The sequence below is a fragment of the Salmo salar genome, chromosome 08 (assembly GCF_965601325.2).
Source record: "Salmo salar chromosome 08, fSalSal1, whole genome shotgun sequence".
In the NCBI taxonomy this organism is placed as follows: Eukaryota; Metazoa; Chordata; class Actinopteri; order Salmoniformes; family Salmonidae; genus Salmo; species Salmo salar.
In genome coordinates, this window is record NC_138298.1 from 16949797 (window position 1) to 16968500 (window position 18704).

At 41.5% G+C, this 18704-nt stretch overlaps 1 protein-coding gene across 2 annotated transcripts; it reads left to right on the forward strand.

Moving 5' to 3' along the window:
• On the forward strand, positions 1–12907 carry LOC106610097 (uncharacterized). 2 transcript variants are annotated; one of them, XM_014209284.3, is made up of 7 exons: positions 1–531; positions 768–898; positions 1064–1234; positions 3744–3908; positions 4268–4379; positions 9323–9450; positions 10972–12907. In XM_014209284.3, the coding sequence occupies exons 1-7, from the start codon at positions 243–245 to the stop codon at positions 11908–11910; spliced, it is 1935 nt and encodes a 644-aa protein (XP_014064759.2). In that variant the 5' UTR covers positions 1–242; the 3' UTR covers positions 11911–12907. The 2 variants fall into 2 exon arrangements, with proteins under 2 accessions (XP_014064759.2, XP_045579102.1); XM_045723146.2 differs by having other exon boundaries at positions 9323–9423.
• The last annotated feature ends 5797 nt before the right edge of the window (positions 12908–18704 follow it).

Below are 18704 nucleotides of genomic sequence, written 5' to 3' on the forward strand. Positions count from 1 at the left end.
GATTGCCAACCGCGATTTAAAAACCACAGAAGTATAAACGGAAGTGAACGGTGACCAAGAACAATTTCAATGTTAGCGATTTTATTAGTTATTTAGACATTTATTAACACACGAACTCAAAACATGACTCTTAACTAAACAGCATCACCTACTTACCCCCCAGGTAGTCTTTCATTCGTGTTGGAGAAAGGACTTGGGTGATAGATCTGTTATCTAGGTAACGCTAACGTTAGCTGCTAACAATGGCTAACTGTATGGTTTTTCACTCTCAAATAGCCTCCATCATGGAGGTGCTAGCGAATGCAGCCGTGGCAGATATCTGTAAACTCGTAGACGACGACTATGCAGTGTTTCGTTTGGAAATAACTCAAAGCCAGAAAGAAAACAGGGTATTGCAGAGGAAACTGCAGCAACTCGAATTGAAGATGACACAGGAGCGTGCAGAGAGGACAACGCGAGACCGCGTCCTCGCCAGTCGTCCCAGTAACGTTAGTGCTAAGATCCTCGACCGATACAGAGGAATGGCAAGAGGTACATTTTTGCAGAGGTTGAGGGGCCTGTCGCCCCGTTCACATCTGCACGTTTGACTTTAGATGTGTTAATCACATATAGTAGGCTATAGTTCCCCTGATTACTTAGCAAACTTGCTGAAAGACACAATATCACATTCTAACCTGATAATATATTTCCTATTATTTACTCTTTGAAAACATGAGCGTTGACGACACAGTACCAAACCACCTCTTTTCCCCCAATCACTCTTTAAGGTGAAGGACATCTCACTGGAGGCCACAGAAGCTTTGTGAAGCCAGCAGAACACAATACATGGAGAGATGACCAACCAATCACTGTTGATGAGGGGAGTGGAACCTCAACCCAGGATGTTATTGTGATAGAGGTTAGTGTAATAGTATTACATATTTCAGAAAGACTCCCATCAGCTATTCACTTTCTTATATGTACATCCTTATTTATCTGCCATAAGGGAGCTTGTGAGACTTCCCTACAACATTGTTTTCCAATTCTACTCATGTACCGGTAATAACCTCCTCTCTTGTGTCAGTCTGCAGAGGCTGCAGGTCCTGGGGTGAAGCAGGAGACGTCTGAAAGAGTGGAGGACCTACCGCACAGCAGAGACATCCAGACTGGAGCAGCGCCTGGAGTGGTGCCCCCTGTAGCCACTGGGCCCCCTGCCAACGTGCCCCAGGCCAGGTCCCGATGCAGCATCACAGAGGTCAGTTTAACGCCCTCAAGTCAGAGACGGACACCAAGATTTTAACTGTAAAACACAGGCTCTTACACACAGTATCTGACCACAGATCAGACCCAGACAGACTGGGGCTGGGGCCACTGGGCTGTCCTCCTGCTCCCGGCTCAGAGTACTTACCAATATTTCACCCAAGCCAGAGGATGGTTCATTCCCGTGATGATGATAACGCATTAGTCACTGGCGTTGATGATCTGTCTTCTTGCACTACAGCGATGGACCCTGGCAACATATCCTTGGGTTTAGAGGCACAGACAGATCTGTCTAGAGAGGACTGGAACCAGTATAGTAGTAGTGTGTACTCTGAAGGGTGCCTAGATAAGAAAGGGGAGGTTGTAGTCGTAGATAGCAACTGTGAAAGTTGGTGATTCTCCTCTGACATGGAATGCAGACGAGACTCACTTTGGGGGAGGACACTCACAAGGCAGAGATTTCTTAGACTACAGGGAAAGATTAGAGACAAATCCAAATGTTGCAACCCACTCCCATTTACACACGCTCAGGGGTCACGACCCAGTGTCCACGTCAATAGGGCCTTCCGATTCACATGACTGCTATCAGTTATTGAACTCAAAGGGCCAAGTCTCTGGGAGGGGAACAACAACAGGCAGTAGTAAAGCGAAACGGTTCCTCTGCAGGTTCTGTAGCAAAGGCTTCAGCTGCCTCCAGAAGGTGGAGGTCCATCAGAGGGTCTACAGCTGCCCGTAGTGTGAGAAAAGGTTCTCCTACCAGCCCCAGCGAAGATGCACCTGAAGGTCCACATTGGAGAGAGGCCGTTTGCCTGTATGCACTGCAGTTAGGTTCTCCGAGAGGAGGTACCTCATGATACACCAGCAGAAAAGGCATTCCACTGTATAACATAGAAAGTAACCATTCCACTCGATAGCTTCTGACGTTAAATCAAACCCTGCATTAAAGACAAATATTTATTTTCATTGTTGTCAGCATAAAAGATCCACAGATGCATTTGTAATAACGGGAGTAACAGATTTCAGTGTTGAATATTCCTCGGTAGAATGTTGCATCCAGAAATTGTAGGCTGTGGTGTTCACAAATGCCTATTTCATTACTTCCATTCAACAATTTAATTTTAATGACAATTTATGCTGTTTATCAAGTTAATGCTGATTTTTAGTAGAGACATTACATTTTATATTTACATTTTATTCATTTTGCATTCGGTTTCATCCAGAGCGACTTACAATTAGTCTTAAAAAAGCTGGGTGAGACAGCCACACAACATAGTCTTTGCAAATTTGGGGGGGTGGATTAATTTAAGATACTCTTTGAAGAGATAGGGTTTCAGACATCTTTGGAAAATGGGCAGAGAATTTGCTGTCCTAGCTTCAGCGTTAAGCTTGTTCCACCATTGGGGTGCCTTGACAGAGAAGAGCTTAGACTAGGTTGAACAGATGCGGCCAAGAGACCAGAGGTGACAGAATGGAGTGCTCGGGTTGGGGTGTAGGGTTTGAGCATAGCCTGAAGGTATGGAGGGGCAGTTCCCCTTGCTGCTCCGTGGATGCGAGCCACAACTGGAAGTCAGTGGAGTGTGTCAAGGAGCAGGGTGACGTGGAAGAACTTGGGAAGGTTAAATACCGGACGGGCTGCAGCGTTATGGATAAGTTGCAGGGGTTTGATGGCACAAGCAGGGAGCCAAGCCAACAGAGTTGCAGTAGTCTAGATGGGAGATGACAAGAGCCTGGATTAGGACATGTGCCGCGTCCTGTGTGAGGAAGGGTCGTACTCTATGGATGTTGTGGAGCATGAACCTGCAGGAGCGAGTCACTGCTTTGATTTTAGCAGAGAATGACAGGGTGTTGTCAAGGGTCACATGAAGGTTCTTTGCACTCTGGGAGAGGGACACCATGGAATTGTCAACCATGATGGAGAGGTCTTGGAGCAGGCAGGCCTTCCCCCAGAAGATGGGCAGCTCTGTCTTGTCGAGATTGAGCTTGAGGTGGTGGGCTGACATCCAAGCTGAGATTATCTGCCAGGCACGCAGAGATACCCCATATGAAAACCACATATAGATATGTATTTAAGTTTTTTATGTTTAATAAACACAATGTGATTTTTCATTCCAAGACTTTCATTGAGACTCTCTTTAGTATACGTCACATCTGATCTCACCCTATTCTGCATAAACACGACAGCGCGTTATAACCAATATACACTTACTAAATATACCTACACATACCCACACACTAACAAACACTTACTGTACACATCAAATAGTTTAGTCTGGTTTGTCTGATGATGACTTTTGACTTCATAGCTGACTCATATTTACCAACAACATCATATTTATGTCCACCGTGAGAGTTTAACAACAATGAAGTCATTATGTAACTACAGTATAGGACTCAAACGTAGTCGGGATGGGTAAATACTCCATGTTGAAAGTGTGTTTATTATCTGTGTGTACTTACCTGAGGAAGTGTATGTCTGTGTAATCTGTATCACCTGTCTCTTCCAGGAGGAGGAGGGTCCAGAGGTGCTGCTGGTGAAGGAGGAGGGCTGTGAGGAGAGTCTGTGGAACCCAGAAGGGACCATGGTCATAGAGGACAACCAGACAACACCACCTTCTGGAACCACAGAGGAACCAGCTGAGCAGCACAGGACCACACACAGTCTCACTGAAGTGAGCCCACTGTAAATGACTGTCTGAATGGTATTAGGTCAGGGCCCGTATCAACAGAGCAGGAGTGCTGATCTGGATCAGTTTTGCCTTTTTAGATCATAATAAATGACTCTAGGATCAGGTCCCCACCTGCCTATATATCAGCACTCTTACTCTGATGCTTTGTGAATACGGGCCCAGGTCTTGACCATGCCTTTGAATTGATAAAACTATTAAAGAGTGACAAGTGATCAAATTAACTAACATGTTTGCATAGTACTCATAGCAGTCCCTCATTGTCCAATCAGAAGATGATCCATAGCAGGGTGCTCATATCAGATTTCTTGAACCAACATCCTCTCACTCTGTATCTCTTACAGTCAGTAGACATGGAGGATGGGAAGCCTGATCTGCTGCTGGTCAAAGAGGAGACAATAGAAGATGAACCAGAGAGCATTGATCTGCTGAGTGGACTAAAGATGGGGGAGCAAGGTAAGGGAGAAATACACACAGTGCCTTCAGAAAGTATTCATACCCCTTGACTTATTCCACATTTGTTGTGTTACAACCTGAATTCAAAATGTATTAAATAACAAATCCTCATCCATTTGCACACACTACCCCATAATGACAAAATGAAACATGTTTTTAGACATTTTTTAAAATGAAATTCAGAAATATCTAAGTCGCAAATATTCACACCCCTGTCTCAATACATCCTAGAATCACATTTGTCAGCTTACAGCCGTGAGCCTTTCTGGGTAAGTCTTGCTGAAAGGTGCTTTTGTCTCCCAATAGGAAGCAGACTGAACCAGGTTTTCGTCTAGGATTTTGACTGTGCTTAGCTCTATTCCATTTATTTTCATTACCAAAAAAACTCCCTAATCCATGCCGACGACCAGCATACCCATAACATGATGCAGCCACCACCATGCTTGAAAATATGAAGAGTGGTTCTCAGTGATGTTGGATCTGCCCCAAACATAACCCTTTGTATTCAGGACGTAGTTAATAAAATTTCTTTGCCATATTTTTTGCAGTTTTACTTTAGTGCCTTATTGCAAACAGGATGAATGTTTTTATTTTTATTGTTTTTTTGGGGGGGTGGGCCACTTTTTTTTACCCCATTTCTCACCAATTTTGTGATATCAAATTGGTAGTTACAGTTTTGTCCTATCGCTGCAACTCCTGTACGGACTCGGGAGAGGCGAAGGTTGAGAGCCCTGCATCCTCCGAAACACGACCCCTCCAAGCCGCACTGCTTCTTGACACACTGCTCACTTAATCCGGAAGCACCAATGTGTCGGAGGACCGAAGTCAGTGCATGCGCCCATGGAGTCGCTCGAGCGCGGACAAGGACATCCCAGCTGGCCAAACCCTCCCCTAACCCGGACTACACTGGGCCAATTTCGCACCGCCTCATGGGTCTCCCAGTCGTGGCCCAGCTGCTGCACAGCCCGGGATCGAACCCGAATCTGTACTGACGCCTCTAGCACTGCAAAGCAGTGCCTTAGACCGCTGCACCACTCAGGACGCCCTACAGGAAGCATGTTTTGAAATATTATTTTTCTATACAGGCTTCCTTCTCACTCTAATTTAGGTTAGTATTGTGGAGTAACTACAATGTTGTTGATCCATCCTCAGTTTTCTCCTGTCACAGCCGTTTAACTAAACAAACTATTTTAAAGTCACCATTGGCATTATGGTGGTTATCTCTGAGTGGTTTCCTTCCTCTCCACAACTGAGTTAGGAAGGACGCTTGTATCTTTGTAGTGACTGGGTGTATTGATACACCATCCAATGTGTAATTAATAACTTCACCAGGGCTCCCGAGTGGCGCAGCGGTCTAAGGCACTGCATCTCAGTGCAAGAGGTGTCACTGCAGTCCCTGGTTTGAATCCAGGCTGCATCACATCCAGCTGTGATTGAGAGTCCCATAGGGCGGCGCACAATTGGCCCAGCGTCGTCCGGGGTAGGCCGTCATTTGTAAATAAGAATTTGTTCCTAACTGACTTGCCTAGTTAAATATAGGGTAAATGCATTCGTTAATTTATTTTTATTTTAAAAAATGCTCAAAGGGATATTCAATGTCTGCTTTTTTGTTTATCCATCTACCAATAGGTGCCTTTCTTTGAGGCTTTGGAAAACCTCCCTGGTCTTTGTGGTTGAATCTGTGTTTGAAATTCACTGCTCGACTGAGGGACCTTACAGATAATTGAATGTGTGGGGTACAGAGATGAGTCATGTTAAACACTATTTCACACATTGAGTCCAAGCATCTTATTATGTGACTTGTTAAGCACATTTTTACTCTTTTACTCCTGAACTTATTTAGACCAAAGGGTTGAATACTTATTAACTCAAGATATTTCAGCTTTGAATTTTTAATGAATTTGTAAAAATGTCTAAAAACATAATTCCACTTTGACATTATGGGGTATTGTGTGTAGGCCAGTGACACACAATCTCAAGGCGTGTGAATACTCTCTGAAGGCACTGTATAGCCTACATACTGTACAGTAATAGATATTCAATGGGAATAGTGATGTGCCTGGCTATTGTTATTCATTTTCTTCATTCATGAAATCAATAGAACTTATGTTTACATAGAAAAACACACACATTATAATGTATGAACTTGACTCAAAAAACATTGACTTATCAATGACCCAAGTCCAGCTCAGATAATCCCTACCATTGTGTCGCTGAGTTGTCGTAGTGCTGCTGCAAATGTACATTGTCCCAGGGGTGTTGTCAGTCATAAGTAACTTAATTCATGTCCCTCTAACTGCCCTGAGTGCCTCTGTTCATCCTACAGCTATTGTATGCTGTAATCATGTGCCTATGAACCAAAGTTCTACTCTTAGCACTGAGGCGGTGTGCCCTAGTAGGAAGTCCACTGTGTGCAGCTCACCCTGCCCTGTCAACTCAAACATAAATAACATTGTCATGTCTACTTTCAAGCTTCCCAGAAAAGTGCTGAAAATAGCCCACATTAAGAAACAAGGTTCATGAAATCAGTAACTTGCTAGTAACAGATGACATTACTATTTTGACTCTGGAATGCACTTAGATAATACCTTTGATAATACAGTGGTAGCAATACATGGTTATAACATCTACAGAAAAGACAGGAATGCCAATGGGGGCAGTGTTGCAGTCTATATTCAGAACCACATTCCTGTAGAGCTTAGAGAGGATCTCATGTTAAATACTGTTGAAGTAATACGGCTACAGGTTAATCTGCCTCACCTAAAGCCCCTTCTTGTGGGAAGCTGCTATAGACCCCCATCTGCTAACAGTCAATATCTGGATAATATGTGTGAAATGCTTGATAATGTATGTGATATCAACAGAGAGGTGTATTTTCTGGGTAATTTCAATATTGACTGGCTCTCATCAAGCTACCCACTCAAGAAAAAGCTTCAAACTGTAAACAGTGCCTGCCATCAGTCAACCTACCAGGGTAGTTACAAACAGTAGAGGAATGAAATCATCAACATGTATTGATCACATCTTTACTAATGCTGCTGAAATTTGTTTTAAAGCAGTATCCAAATCCATTGGACGTAGTGATCACAATATAGTAGCCATATCTAGGAAAAACAAAGTTCCAAAGGCTGGGCCTAATATAGTGTATCCGTTTTGTAGTGATTTGTATGTTGTTGATGTAAAGAATATTTGCTGGTCTGTAGTGTGTAATGAGGAGCGCCCAGACACTGTACTTGACACATTTATGAAATTGCTTATTCCAATTACTAATAAGCATGCACCCATTAAGAAAATGACTGAAAAAACTGTTAAATCCCCTTGGATTGATGAGGAATTGAAAAATGTTATGGTTTTGAGGGATGAGGCAAAAGGAATGGCAAATAAGTTTGGCTGCACAACCGATTCGCCAACATACTGCAAATGTGACTAAACTGAATAAAAAGAAGAAACTGTACTATGAAACAAAGATAAATGATATAAAGAATGATAGTAAAAAGCTTTGGAGCACCTTAAATAAAATGTTGGGCAAAAAGGAAAACTCAGCTCCATCATTCACTGAAACAGATGGCTCATTCATTACATTATTTTGCTAACTACTTGAATGATTTTTTTCATTGGCAAGATTAGCAAACTTAGGCATGACATGCCAGCAACAAACGCCGACGCTACACATCCAAGTATAACTGACCAAATTATGAAAGACAAGCATTGTAATTTTGAATTCCCTAAAGTGAGTGTGAAAGGGGTGAAAATATTGTTTTCTATCAACAATGACAAGCCCCCGGGGTATGACAACTTGAAGATAAAATGACTGACAATAATAATGGATGATATTGCCACTCCTATTTGCCATGTCTTCAATTTAAGCCTACTAGAAAGTGTGTGCCCTCAGGTCTGGAGGGAAGCAAAAGTCATTCCGCTACCCAAGAAAAATAAAGCCCCCTTTACTGGCTCAAATAGCCGACCAATCAGCCTGTTACCAACCCTTAGTAAACTTTTGGAATTTTTGGGGGGGGCCAGATACAATGCTATTTTACAGTAAACAAATTGACAACAGACTTTCAGCACACTTATAGGGAAGGACATTCAACAAGCATAGCATTTACACAAATTACTGATGATTGGCTGTGAGAAATTTATGATAAAAATATTGTGGGAGCTGTCTTGTTAGACTTCAGTGTGGCTTTTGACATTATCGATCATAGCGGCTGGAAAAACGTATGTGTTATGGCTTTACACCTGCTATATTGTGGATAAAGAGTTATCTGTATCAGAACACAAAGGGTGCTCTTTAATGGAAGCTTCTACAACATAAACTAGGTAGAATCAGGAATTCCCTAGGGCAGCTGTTTCGGCCCCTTACTCTTCTATATTTACTAATGACATGCCACGTGTGGATACAAAAGTGGGGAGAAGTCTGTCCATAATAAAGCGCTGCTCTGCCTTAGCACTATCAACAAGGCAAGTCCACCTGGACTACTGTTCAGCCGTATGGTCAGGTGCCACAGAAGGACTTAGGAAAGTTACAATTGGCTCAGAACAGGGCAGCACGGCTGGCCCTTAAATGTACACAGAGAGCTAGCATTAGGTAACTGATGCAAGCAGTAGAATTAGATTTAAAAAAACAGATATACACCTTATGGAATAGTGAGGACTGTGAAGAGACACACACACAGGTACAGACATACGCACACGCTAGCACATACACACACATACATTGTAATATTGTTGTATGGTGGTATTATACATTTTGTATTGTAGATATGTAGCGGTGTAATAATGTTATATGATGTACTGTTTTAGCTTTTGCTTTATGTGTGATGTAAGTGCCTTAATGTGTTTGGACCCCAGGAAGTGCAGCAGCTAATGGGGATCCCTAATAAATACATATGTAGAGTTCTCTACCATGTTTGTAAAGTCTACTTTCTAACCTCTTCCTGCAGGAGGTTGGCTGGAGGCTAACAGAGGAGACTGGGCAGCCATATTGGATTCCCAGATCCAGACGGATGCAGCCAAGGGCCCAGGGGTCAACATCACTGAGCAGGTCAGGAACAGAGGCGACATAGTGGAGGTCAGTGGATGGGACAGCATCCTCAACTCTGGGCTGGGGAACAACACTGTTAACTACAACCAGAAACAGACAGTCGAACACAAAACAACAACCAAACTTAGTCTCCATGACAACAGACTGGCTGAGACCAGGGCGAGGCTTAGATTTGGTCCGCGGGGACGGGGCGGTGTCCGTAAGACAACAGACACAGACTCGGCTAGCGATGCTCCGTCCTGCTCCTATAGTTATGATTCAGAGAGACTGATGGAGCCTCAGGTTAACCCCCTAACAGATGCTGCCTTCAGCCTGCCTTCTATAGGATCTATCAACTGGAACATGGACCCTGAGACAACACAGACACTCCCTGGCCTTCATCCTCCTCACACTCTCCTAATGTTAAACCAGACCTCAGACAATGCCAGTGCCTCAACACTAAATGGCTACACAAACCTATTGACAAATGACAGTAGTAGTAGTAACACTATCAGTCGGTCCGGTGGCAAAGAGAAGCGCTTCCCGTGTTCATTCTGTGGGAAAACTTTCAGTTTTCCTAAACAGGTGGAGATCCACCAGAGGATGCACACAGCAGAGACATCATTCAGCTGCCACCTGTGCCAGGCCTGTTTTTCACACTTGTCCAGCCTAAAGAGGCACCAGAGGGTCCACACAGGGGAGAAACCCTTTGGTTGCCACCTGTGCAAGGCCAGTTTTTCACACTCATCCAACCTGAAGAGGCACCAGAGAGTCCACACAAGGGAGAAATCCTAGAGCTGCCCCAGTGTGAGAATAGGTTCTCGCACCAGCTGAAGATGCACCTGAAGATCCACACAAAAGAGCCCGTTCGCCTGTACCCACTGCGGGAAGAGGTTCTCAGAGAGGAGCTACCTCAGGATACACCAGCAGAAAATGCACACGGCCCATGTATAGTGTGTAGTGACATGTAATGTAGTACTAGTTAGTTTGTAGTCAATTCTGTTTGTTTAGGATGTAGTAGGGAACTGGATGAGGTGAATTGAGGTAAGAATGAGTATGATAAGGTAGAATAGATGATAAGGTGATGGTTGGTGTGATGGTGTCTCTAAAAATGCTTCACTGATGTAAAGTGAACCTTGTCCTGTTTGATGCTGGTGTTTTATAATGAGGAAATTATGGTGCCTTAATTCATGTTTACTTGACATGAAGATGTGTGTAATGTTGAACCTGTCACATGTTTTGTACAATTAAAGTACTGTACTTCACTGTGTGAGTGTAAGACCATTTTGTTGAAATTAAATACAACATTGACTCTGTGCTGACTGACTTGGTTATTTTTGTGTCATTGCAGGGACTGAGTTTTCCTTATCTCAGTCAAACCAAAACATTCTACTTCATTTTTTAATCAACACATGGACATTTTTTATAATAAACTCCAAGGCTACTTGAATCACGGTGTTAGAGATGGGCTTGACTTTGGTTATTTTTACTATCATGTCATGTTTCTGTGTACAGCAGAGAGTTTCTTATATAAACCTTTATGCTTTTCTGTTCAATTTGTATTTACAGTCTGCAGTCCATGAGGACCTGCTGATATCCGGTGTTACTGGCGGGAGAGACTGGACCTCTGAAGCGGCTTGTCACAAACCCTGGCCCCGGATCAGGACACTGGATCAGGAGCCGTCGCTCTTCCTTCGCGAGTCGGAACCAGGACCCAACCACGAGGGACAGAGACCCCACCACAACACAGAACACAACCAGTGGACAGGTGGACTCAACTCCCTCAGTCCTGGTGGTCATCAGAGAGACAGAGGCTCCAGTCAGGGATCCAGTCAGCAATTGAGGCACTTGTCTTCACAGTCTCAGTGCAGGGATGAAGCAGGGCCTGGGGCTGATAGAGATAGACCCTCCTGTTCCTATGATACAAACACCACAGTATCCATGATGAACAGAGCAGGTCACCCTGGGCTTCAGCCTTCACAGAGAGTGGTGGGAGACCCGCCTAGTGGGAGTCTAACAGGAAGTCTTTCTCCTTCAAGATCTCCTCTAATGCCTGGTGACTGGGTTCATAGAAAGCCTGGGTCTGGGTCTAGCCTTTCTCAGCTGCCTCATAGTTATACCACCAATACAGACAGGGTCAGGATGGGCTTTCACCATGAGAGGTACCTAGCCTATAACACTGCAGACAATCCCAACAACACCCAAACAATGGCTACAGGTCAAGGAAGGAGCTCAAAGACTAACCACCTGAGGGTGGTGGCTCCTGCTTCTACCTCCTCTGGTGTCATTGGGTCACAACGTGGGAGGCCGAGTATTAGGACAGACGCCGACAAGCCGTACGCCTGCCCCACGTGTGGGAAGCGCTTCGCTGAGGCGAACTATGTGAAGAAGCACCAGACCGTTCACACCAAGGAGAGGCCCTTCAAGTGTAAGCTGTGTTACAAGAGCTTCTCCTTCCAGAGTAACCTTATCAAACATAGGAGTGTCCACAACGGGGAGAAATCGTAGCAGTGTGGCCATTCTTTTTAGGTCAATTAGGGTAATGTCTGTACTGAGCTTGAAAGATACTGATCATGGCCTTTTCTCATTTGGATTATCTCAACTTCTGCGTCCTCTGTCTTCCGTCAGCTCTCGCCTCCTTTTGAAAAAGGTAATCGAGGAGAGCGAACGTGGATGAAAATGCGCTTGTTTTAAAATCGACTCACCTTCTCTACTTGTGCGTCATCAGGCAAGTGACGTTTAACAGGGGTGGATCCCAAAATAAATGTGTAAAGTGATAAAAACAAATTTAGTTGTGTGAGACAAGTAGCGTACAGATCTGGGATAACTATAGTTTTAACTATGCTTTGTGGAAAGTAACTATTTGTCAGAGGAAAAAAGTTACTTTGGAGATGACTACAATTATTTGAATATAGATCCCAAAAAATCACTACTTTTTAAAACTATTTTGAATACAGATCTCAGAAAGCAACTCCTTTAAAAAAATATTTAATACAGATCTCAGGAAGTGACTACTTTTCTGAAACTGTTGGATTGGCTGTCTTCGACTAATGGCAAGGTTGTACAGTGCCTAATTAGAAAGTATTCACACCCCTTGACTTTTTCCACATGTGTTGTGTTACAGCCTGAATTTAAAATTGATTTAATTGAGATTTTGTGTCACTGGCCTACATGTCAAAGTGGATTTTATTTTTTACATTTTTACATATTAAAAATGAAAAGCTGAAATTTCTTGTCAATAGGTGTTCAACCCATTTTGTTATGGAAAGCCTAAATAAGTAGAGTAGTAAAAGTTTGGATTGTACCCTTTTTCCATTTTTGCCTAAAATGACACCCAAATCGAACTGCCTGTAGCTCATAACCTGAAGCAAGGACATGCATATTCTTGATACCATTTGAAAGGAAACACTTTGAAGTTTTGTGGAAATGTGAAATTAATGTAGGAGAATATAACATATATCTGGTAAAAGATAATACAAAGAAAATAAACAGGTGTTTTTTTGTATTTTTTTTGTACCATCTTTGAAATGCAAGAGAAAGGCCATAATGTATTATTCCAGCCCAGGTGCAATTTTGATTTTGGCCACTAGATGGCAGCAGTGTATGTGCAAAGTTTTACACTGATCTAATGAACCATTGCATTTCTGTTCAAAATGTTGTATCAAGTCTGCCCAAATGTGCCTAATTTATTAATACATAACTGTGCACTCTCCTCAAACAATAGCATGGTATTCTTTCACTGTAATAGCTACTGTAAATTGGACAGTGCAGTTAGATTAACAAGAATTTAAGCTTTCTGTCCATATCAGATATGTCTATGTCCTGGGAAAATGTCTTGTTATACTAATCACATTAGTGCACATTAGCTCAACTGTCCCACGGGGGGGGTCCTGTAGAGTTAACAAGTCAGAATAAGTTGCATGCAGTATTAGTGTAACATTATTTTTCAATTACTACCTCGTCTCTGTACCCCACACATACAATTATCTGTAAGGTTTCTCAGTCGAGCACTGAGTTTTAAACACTGATTCAACCACAAAGACCAGAGTTTTTCCAATGCCACGCAAAAAAGTGCACCAATTGTTAGATCAAAAATAAATACACATTTTACTGACATTGAAAATCCCTTGAGCATGGTGAAGTTATTAATTCCACTTTGGATGGTGTGTCAATACACCCAGTTGCCGGAGAGGAAGGAAACCACTCAGGGATTTCACCATGAGTCCAATGGTGACTTTAATACAGTTGCAGAATTGAATGGCTGTGATAGGAGAAAATTGTGGATGGAGCAAAAACATTGTAGTTACTACACAATACTAACCTAAATGACAGAGTGAAAAGAAGGAATGCAGCCTGTTTGCAATAAGGCATTAAAGTATAACTGTATCTGGAACTGCATGTTGAAGTTAGAATGAATAGAGCACACACAATCTCCTATACTATTCCAATATACTTGAGTCATTTGATCTACACAATACCTTTCTATCTGAACATTCCGTAAATGTCCATTCTCCTAAATGTCCATTGCCCTTGATCAGGGCTGCCCAACCCTCTTCCTGGAGATTTACTGTCCTGTGAGTTTTCAGTCAAACCTTAATTTAACACACCTGATTCTACTAATTAGCTGATCAACAAGACCTTAACTAGCTGAATCTGATATGCTAAATTAGGGTTGGACTGAAAACCTACAGGACAGTAGATCTCCAGGAAGAGGGTAGGGCAGCCCTGTCCTAGGTGTACATAATCGAGTCATACCAATGATATTTTGTACAGATAAGTATAAATACATTGACGCTCAACTACTGTATGACTCTTTCAACATGCCACTGAAATGTTCAAAAGCTGCAATACATTTTATGATACCTGAAAATACTGCAGAGTAATTCAAACCCATTTGCAAACATTGCAAACGGCAAGTTGAATGCTTCGCAAAAACAACTTCGAACCTCTACGTCCATCTGAAGGTAAGTGTTCTTGTTTCAAGCACAATATACCATCTTTAAATAGATAGTTTACTCAGAATACAAACTAAAATGATTTTCCACCTTCCTTCGCTGTAGTTGATTCAAGAAGGCAGTTTTGGCATAACTAGTTTACTTTCAATGCTAAATATACATATTTTGTTACTGTTAGCATTCTCAGTAATACTCAACATTAAACTGTCATTGTGCCTGTGTAATAAAACAAATTACTTTTGGAGCAACATTTTATTAGAATGTTCCATAATACTTTTGTAAATGGATTTGAATTGCATGGCAGTGAGCTTTGAGTTTTTAGCTACTGTGCCTGAGGAATGGTGACTTCCTTATTCCACTTATGTAATAGCTCCATTATTATGCTATTATAAAGCAATTTCCAAAGGCCTATGTAACAATGTTGCTATTGTAATACCTTACTACACATGTATAAGAACATGATGTCAAGTGTTACTGTATTACCTTATGTCTCACTCATTATGAAAACATATTTGTTAGTCATTTTGAAGTTGCAAAAGTAGTCTACTGTAATGTTGAGGTGATTCCATGTCCCTTGTATTTAGCTATAGGCTATATTAAGATTCATATCTGAGAGTCCTCTAAACCATGTGCTTATGATCATATATTTAGACTAATTCAACTAATTGTTGTAGATTTTTTCTTTTCAAATGATTTTCCTACATTCAAATACCTCCAAATATGATTTGGTTTTCTGAGAGGTATTCAAAATACTTAAAAATATTATTTGGTTTTCTGAGACCTGTATTTGAATGTCAAACAACATAGTTGCCTTTTAGTTGAAACTCTATATAAACTGTATTTGACTACTTCGAATTGGTATTTTCAAATAAACCACAAAATACAACTACTTTCTGCCGATGACTGGTAGCATATTGTTTTTAAACGTGCATTCTTTTCCCCCGACAAAAAAAGTGAATGCAATACACATGACTATCCTCAATGAAAGGTAGCTATCGACGAGGGGAAGACACTGCAGTTCAATTACTAACGTATTGACGTCTCCTCGACCACGTCGGTTTCCCGGTGTTGTGCCGAATATCTCCCCCCTGACAGAATCCCCCCGCGTGAACGCGCACACACTCAAATCTTCTTTGCTGCGACATGCTTTTTGCTAGTTGAGATTTCTGCTCTTCACTCCGTTGTCAGTTTAGCCTACATTTCACCGATCTTAGTAGCAGAAGGCATTTTTCAAGGCAGCTGTCAATGATCACGTTAGGCTTTTATGGCGGTTTGATTGCGGGGGATGCACTAGTAATGTCTGCAAGTTTACGGTTTACCTGTTTGTTTCAAGCGTATTAGTCTATAAATAAATCTCTTTGCCAAAATTCCTCATCTCTCCAATGTCTTATTCGACTAGTGGTTGTTCTGAAATGTTTATTGCTTGCCTACATTTTACTCCCTCCTCTGTTTAATATAACACAAAAAAATGTATTATTCATTTCGGTTGCGTGAAGTTTATTCTACAGAAAGTATTTGACTCTGATTGCCACAGAAAGTATTTGACTCTAGCCACAAAATTAAGGAAATTAGAAGGGGGGGGGGGGGGGGGGATTTCGTCAGCCTTCTAATTTCCTTAATTTTGTGGCTAGAGTCAAATACTTTTTGTAGTACACATCAGACTCAAATACTTATTATAGATCAAACTTCACGTCAGGATAGGCAACCGAAATTAATAATGAATGTATGTGTGTTATATGAAACATCAAATGTTGGCAATAAACATTGCAATAAACATTTCAGAACTATTGCTGAAATATCCTTACACTTTCAAAAATACTAGTGGAATAAGACACGGGAGAGATGACTAATTTTGGCAAAGAGATTTATTTATAGACTAATACAAATCAGTAGCGGATTTAGGTACGGGCGACACCTTGCCCGGGGTGGTGCTGGCGGGCGCGGGCACTGAAGGGGGGGGTTCGCCCAGGGCACCATACAAGCTAGAACCGCCACATACATTTGAAACAAATAGCCAAACCGAAAACTGCAGACAAAAATGCTTTCTGCTGCTAAGATCAGTGAAATGTAGGCTAAACTGACAACGAAGTGAAGAGGAGAAATCTTAACTAGCAAGCAAGTCGCAGCAATGAAGAACGCAAGGGGGGGGGGTTCTTGCAGGGGGGGATTTTCGGCACAACACCGGCCTTCGCAGATTCTGCCATTATACTCCTGAAGTAGCAACCTTTTCTATTTGGAGTGCCAATTTATTTTACAATTTCTGCCAGTTATGATTTTCATATAAACATTTTCGTGGAACAGTTTCATTTAATTTACAATGATTTGGCGATACAAAGAGTATTATAAGTGGTTAATCTACATTCTATCTAAATTAAAATTATACAAATATAAAAGTAACTTTTATTGCCATCGCCAATAATAACCTACATAAAGCCAACACAAAAACATTGCAGCCTGCAAGTAAAACATATCCTGATAAGAATAAATATCCTATAAATCAAACTGGCTAAGCATGGCCTGTCTGCAACGATCTTGAAACATTGTATCAACTATCAATTGGGTCGCCCCAAAACTCGTGCCAGCAAACTTGAAACATTGTATAAAATATTCTGGTCTGAGTTTGCTATGCCAGTGAGTTCGGAACAGACACAGCTATTTGTGCAAGGGATAAGAAGTAATCAGGTATTTTATGACGTTTCCACTAGATCAGAGCATTACATTTTTCCCTTTGATGCCGAGCGGTTATCGAAAGGGAGAGAGATGGAAATATTGTGCAAATACTTTGAGGAACTATTGACATTCTCATCTAATTTTTAAAACAGACTTTGTTTACTTGCTGTTTGAGGTGTTGAAGGTGTTACTTTGAGAAGCTCCAAAGCTTATTAGTGGTGGTGAGTTAAGACAATCAGAAATACTGTCAGACATCCCCAAATGGGCACATTCATAGGCCAATATTTGTGCACAGGCCAGGTAGACTAGTGCTACTTCTATATGCGTAATCAGGTGCGCATCCTTACTTAAAACCTCTTCAGGATTATCCCCTTTTTTTCAATTTTCGCCTAAAATGACATACCCAAATCTAACTGCCTGAAGCAAGGATATGCATATTCTTGGTACCATTTGAAAGGAAACACTTTGAAGTTTATGGAAATGTAAAAGGAATGTAGTAGAATATAACACAATAGATCTGGTAAAAGATAATACAAAGAAAAAAACAACTGTAATTTTGTATTTTTTTGTACCATCATCTTTGAAATGCAAGAGAAAGGCCATAATGTATTATTCCAGCCCAGGTGCAATTTAGATTTTGGCCACTAGATGGCATCAGTGTATTTGCAAAGTTTTAGACTGATCCAATGGACCATTGCATTTCTGTTCAAAATGTTGTATCAAGACTGCCCAAATGTGCCTAATTTGTTTATTAATAACTTTCCTGTTCAAAATTGTGCACTCTCCTCAAACAATAGCATGGTATTCTTTCACTGTAATAGCTAATGTAAATTGGACAGTGCAGTTAGATTAACAAGAATTTAAGCTTTCTGACAATATCAAATATGTCTATGTCCTGGGAAATTTTCTTGTTACTTACAATCTCATGCTAATTGCATTAGCCTACGTTAGCTCAACCGTCCCGTGGAAGGTACAACGATCCCAAAGAAGTTTTAACACTGACAGGAGCGTTTCAAACAAAAGATGATGAATAAATTGACAACTAGTAAATGGAATGAAATAAACAAACAAAAACTTGTATCTCACAGGTGTAGCATAGGTTGTGAGTTCTGCAAAAACTCTGACAATGACAACGGTAAATTACTGTAATAATAATATATTGAATGCATTAACAGAAATGACCATAACCATAAACATTGCAGATTAGAAATTATGAGCATTAACGGTAAATGTAAGCTACTACTAGTCATACTACTGGTGATGTACGCCAGGACAGCGGAGTCAATCACCACCTTCCGGAGACACCTGAAACCCCACCTCTTTAAGGAATACCTAGGATAGGATAAAGTATTGTAAAGTGGTTGTTCCACTGGATATCATAAGGTGAATGCACCAATTTGTAAGTCGCTCTGGATAAGAGCGTCTGCTAAATGACTTAAATGTAATGTAAATGTAAAAATGTATGTAATGGGGGATTGATAGTCAGCAAACAATGCGCACAATGAATACGAAACAATGAATACCCACGAAATGGTGGGAGAGAGCGCATTCTGTAGAGAGACGTGCCTTGTTCATCTGAGCCACAATCACAATATTCTTTTACTGTGGCATCCCCGCAGCCTCCTCAATGAATTAGTCCACTGAGACATGTGCAAATCACACAGGTGTGTCGTGAGC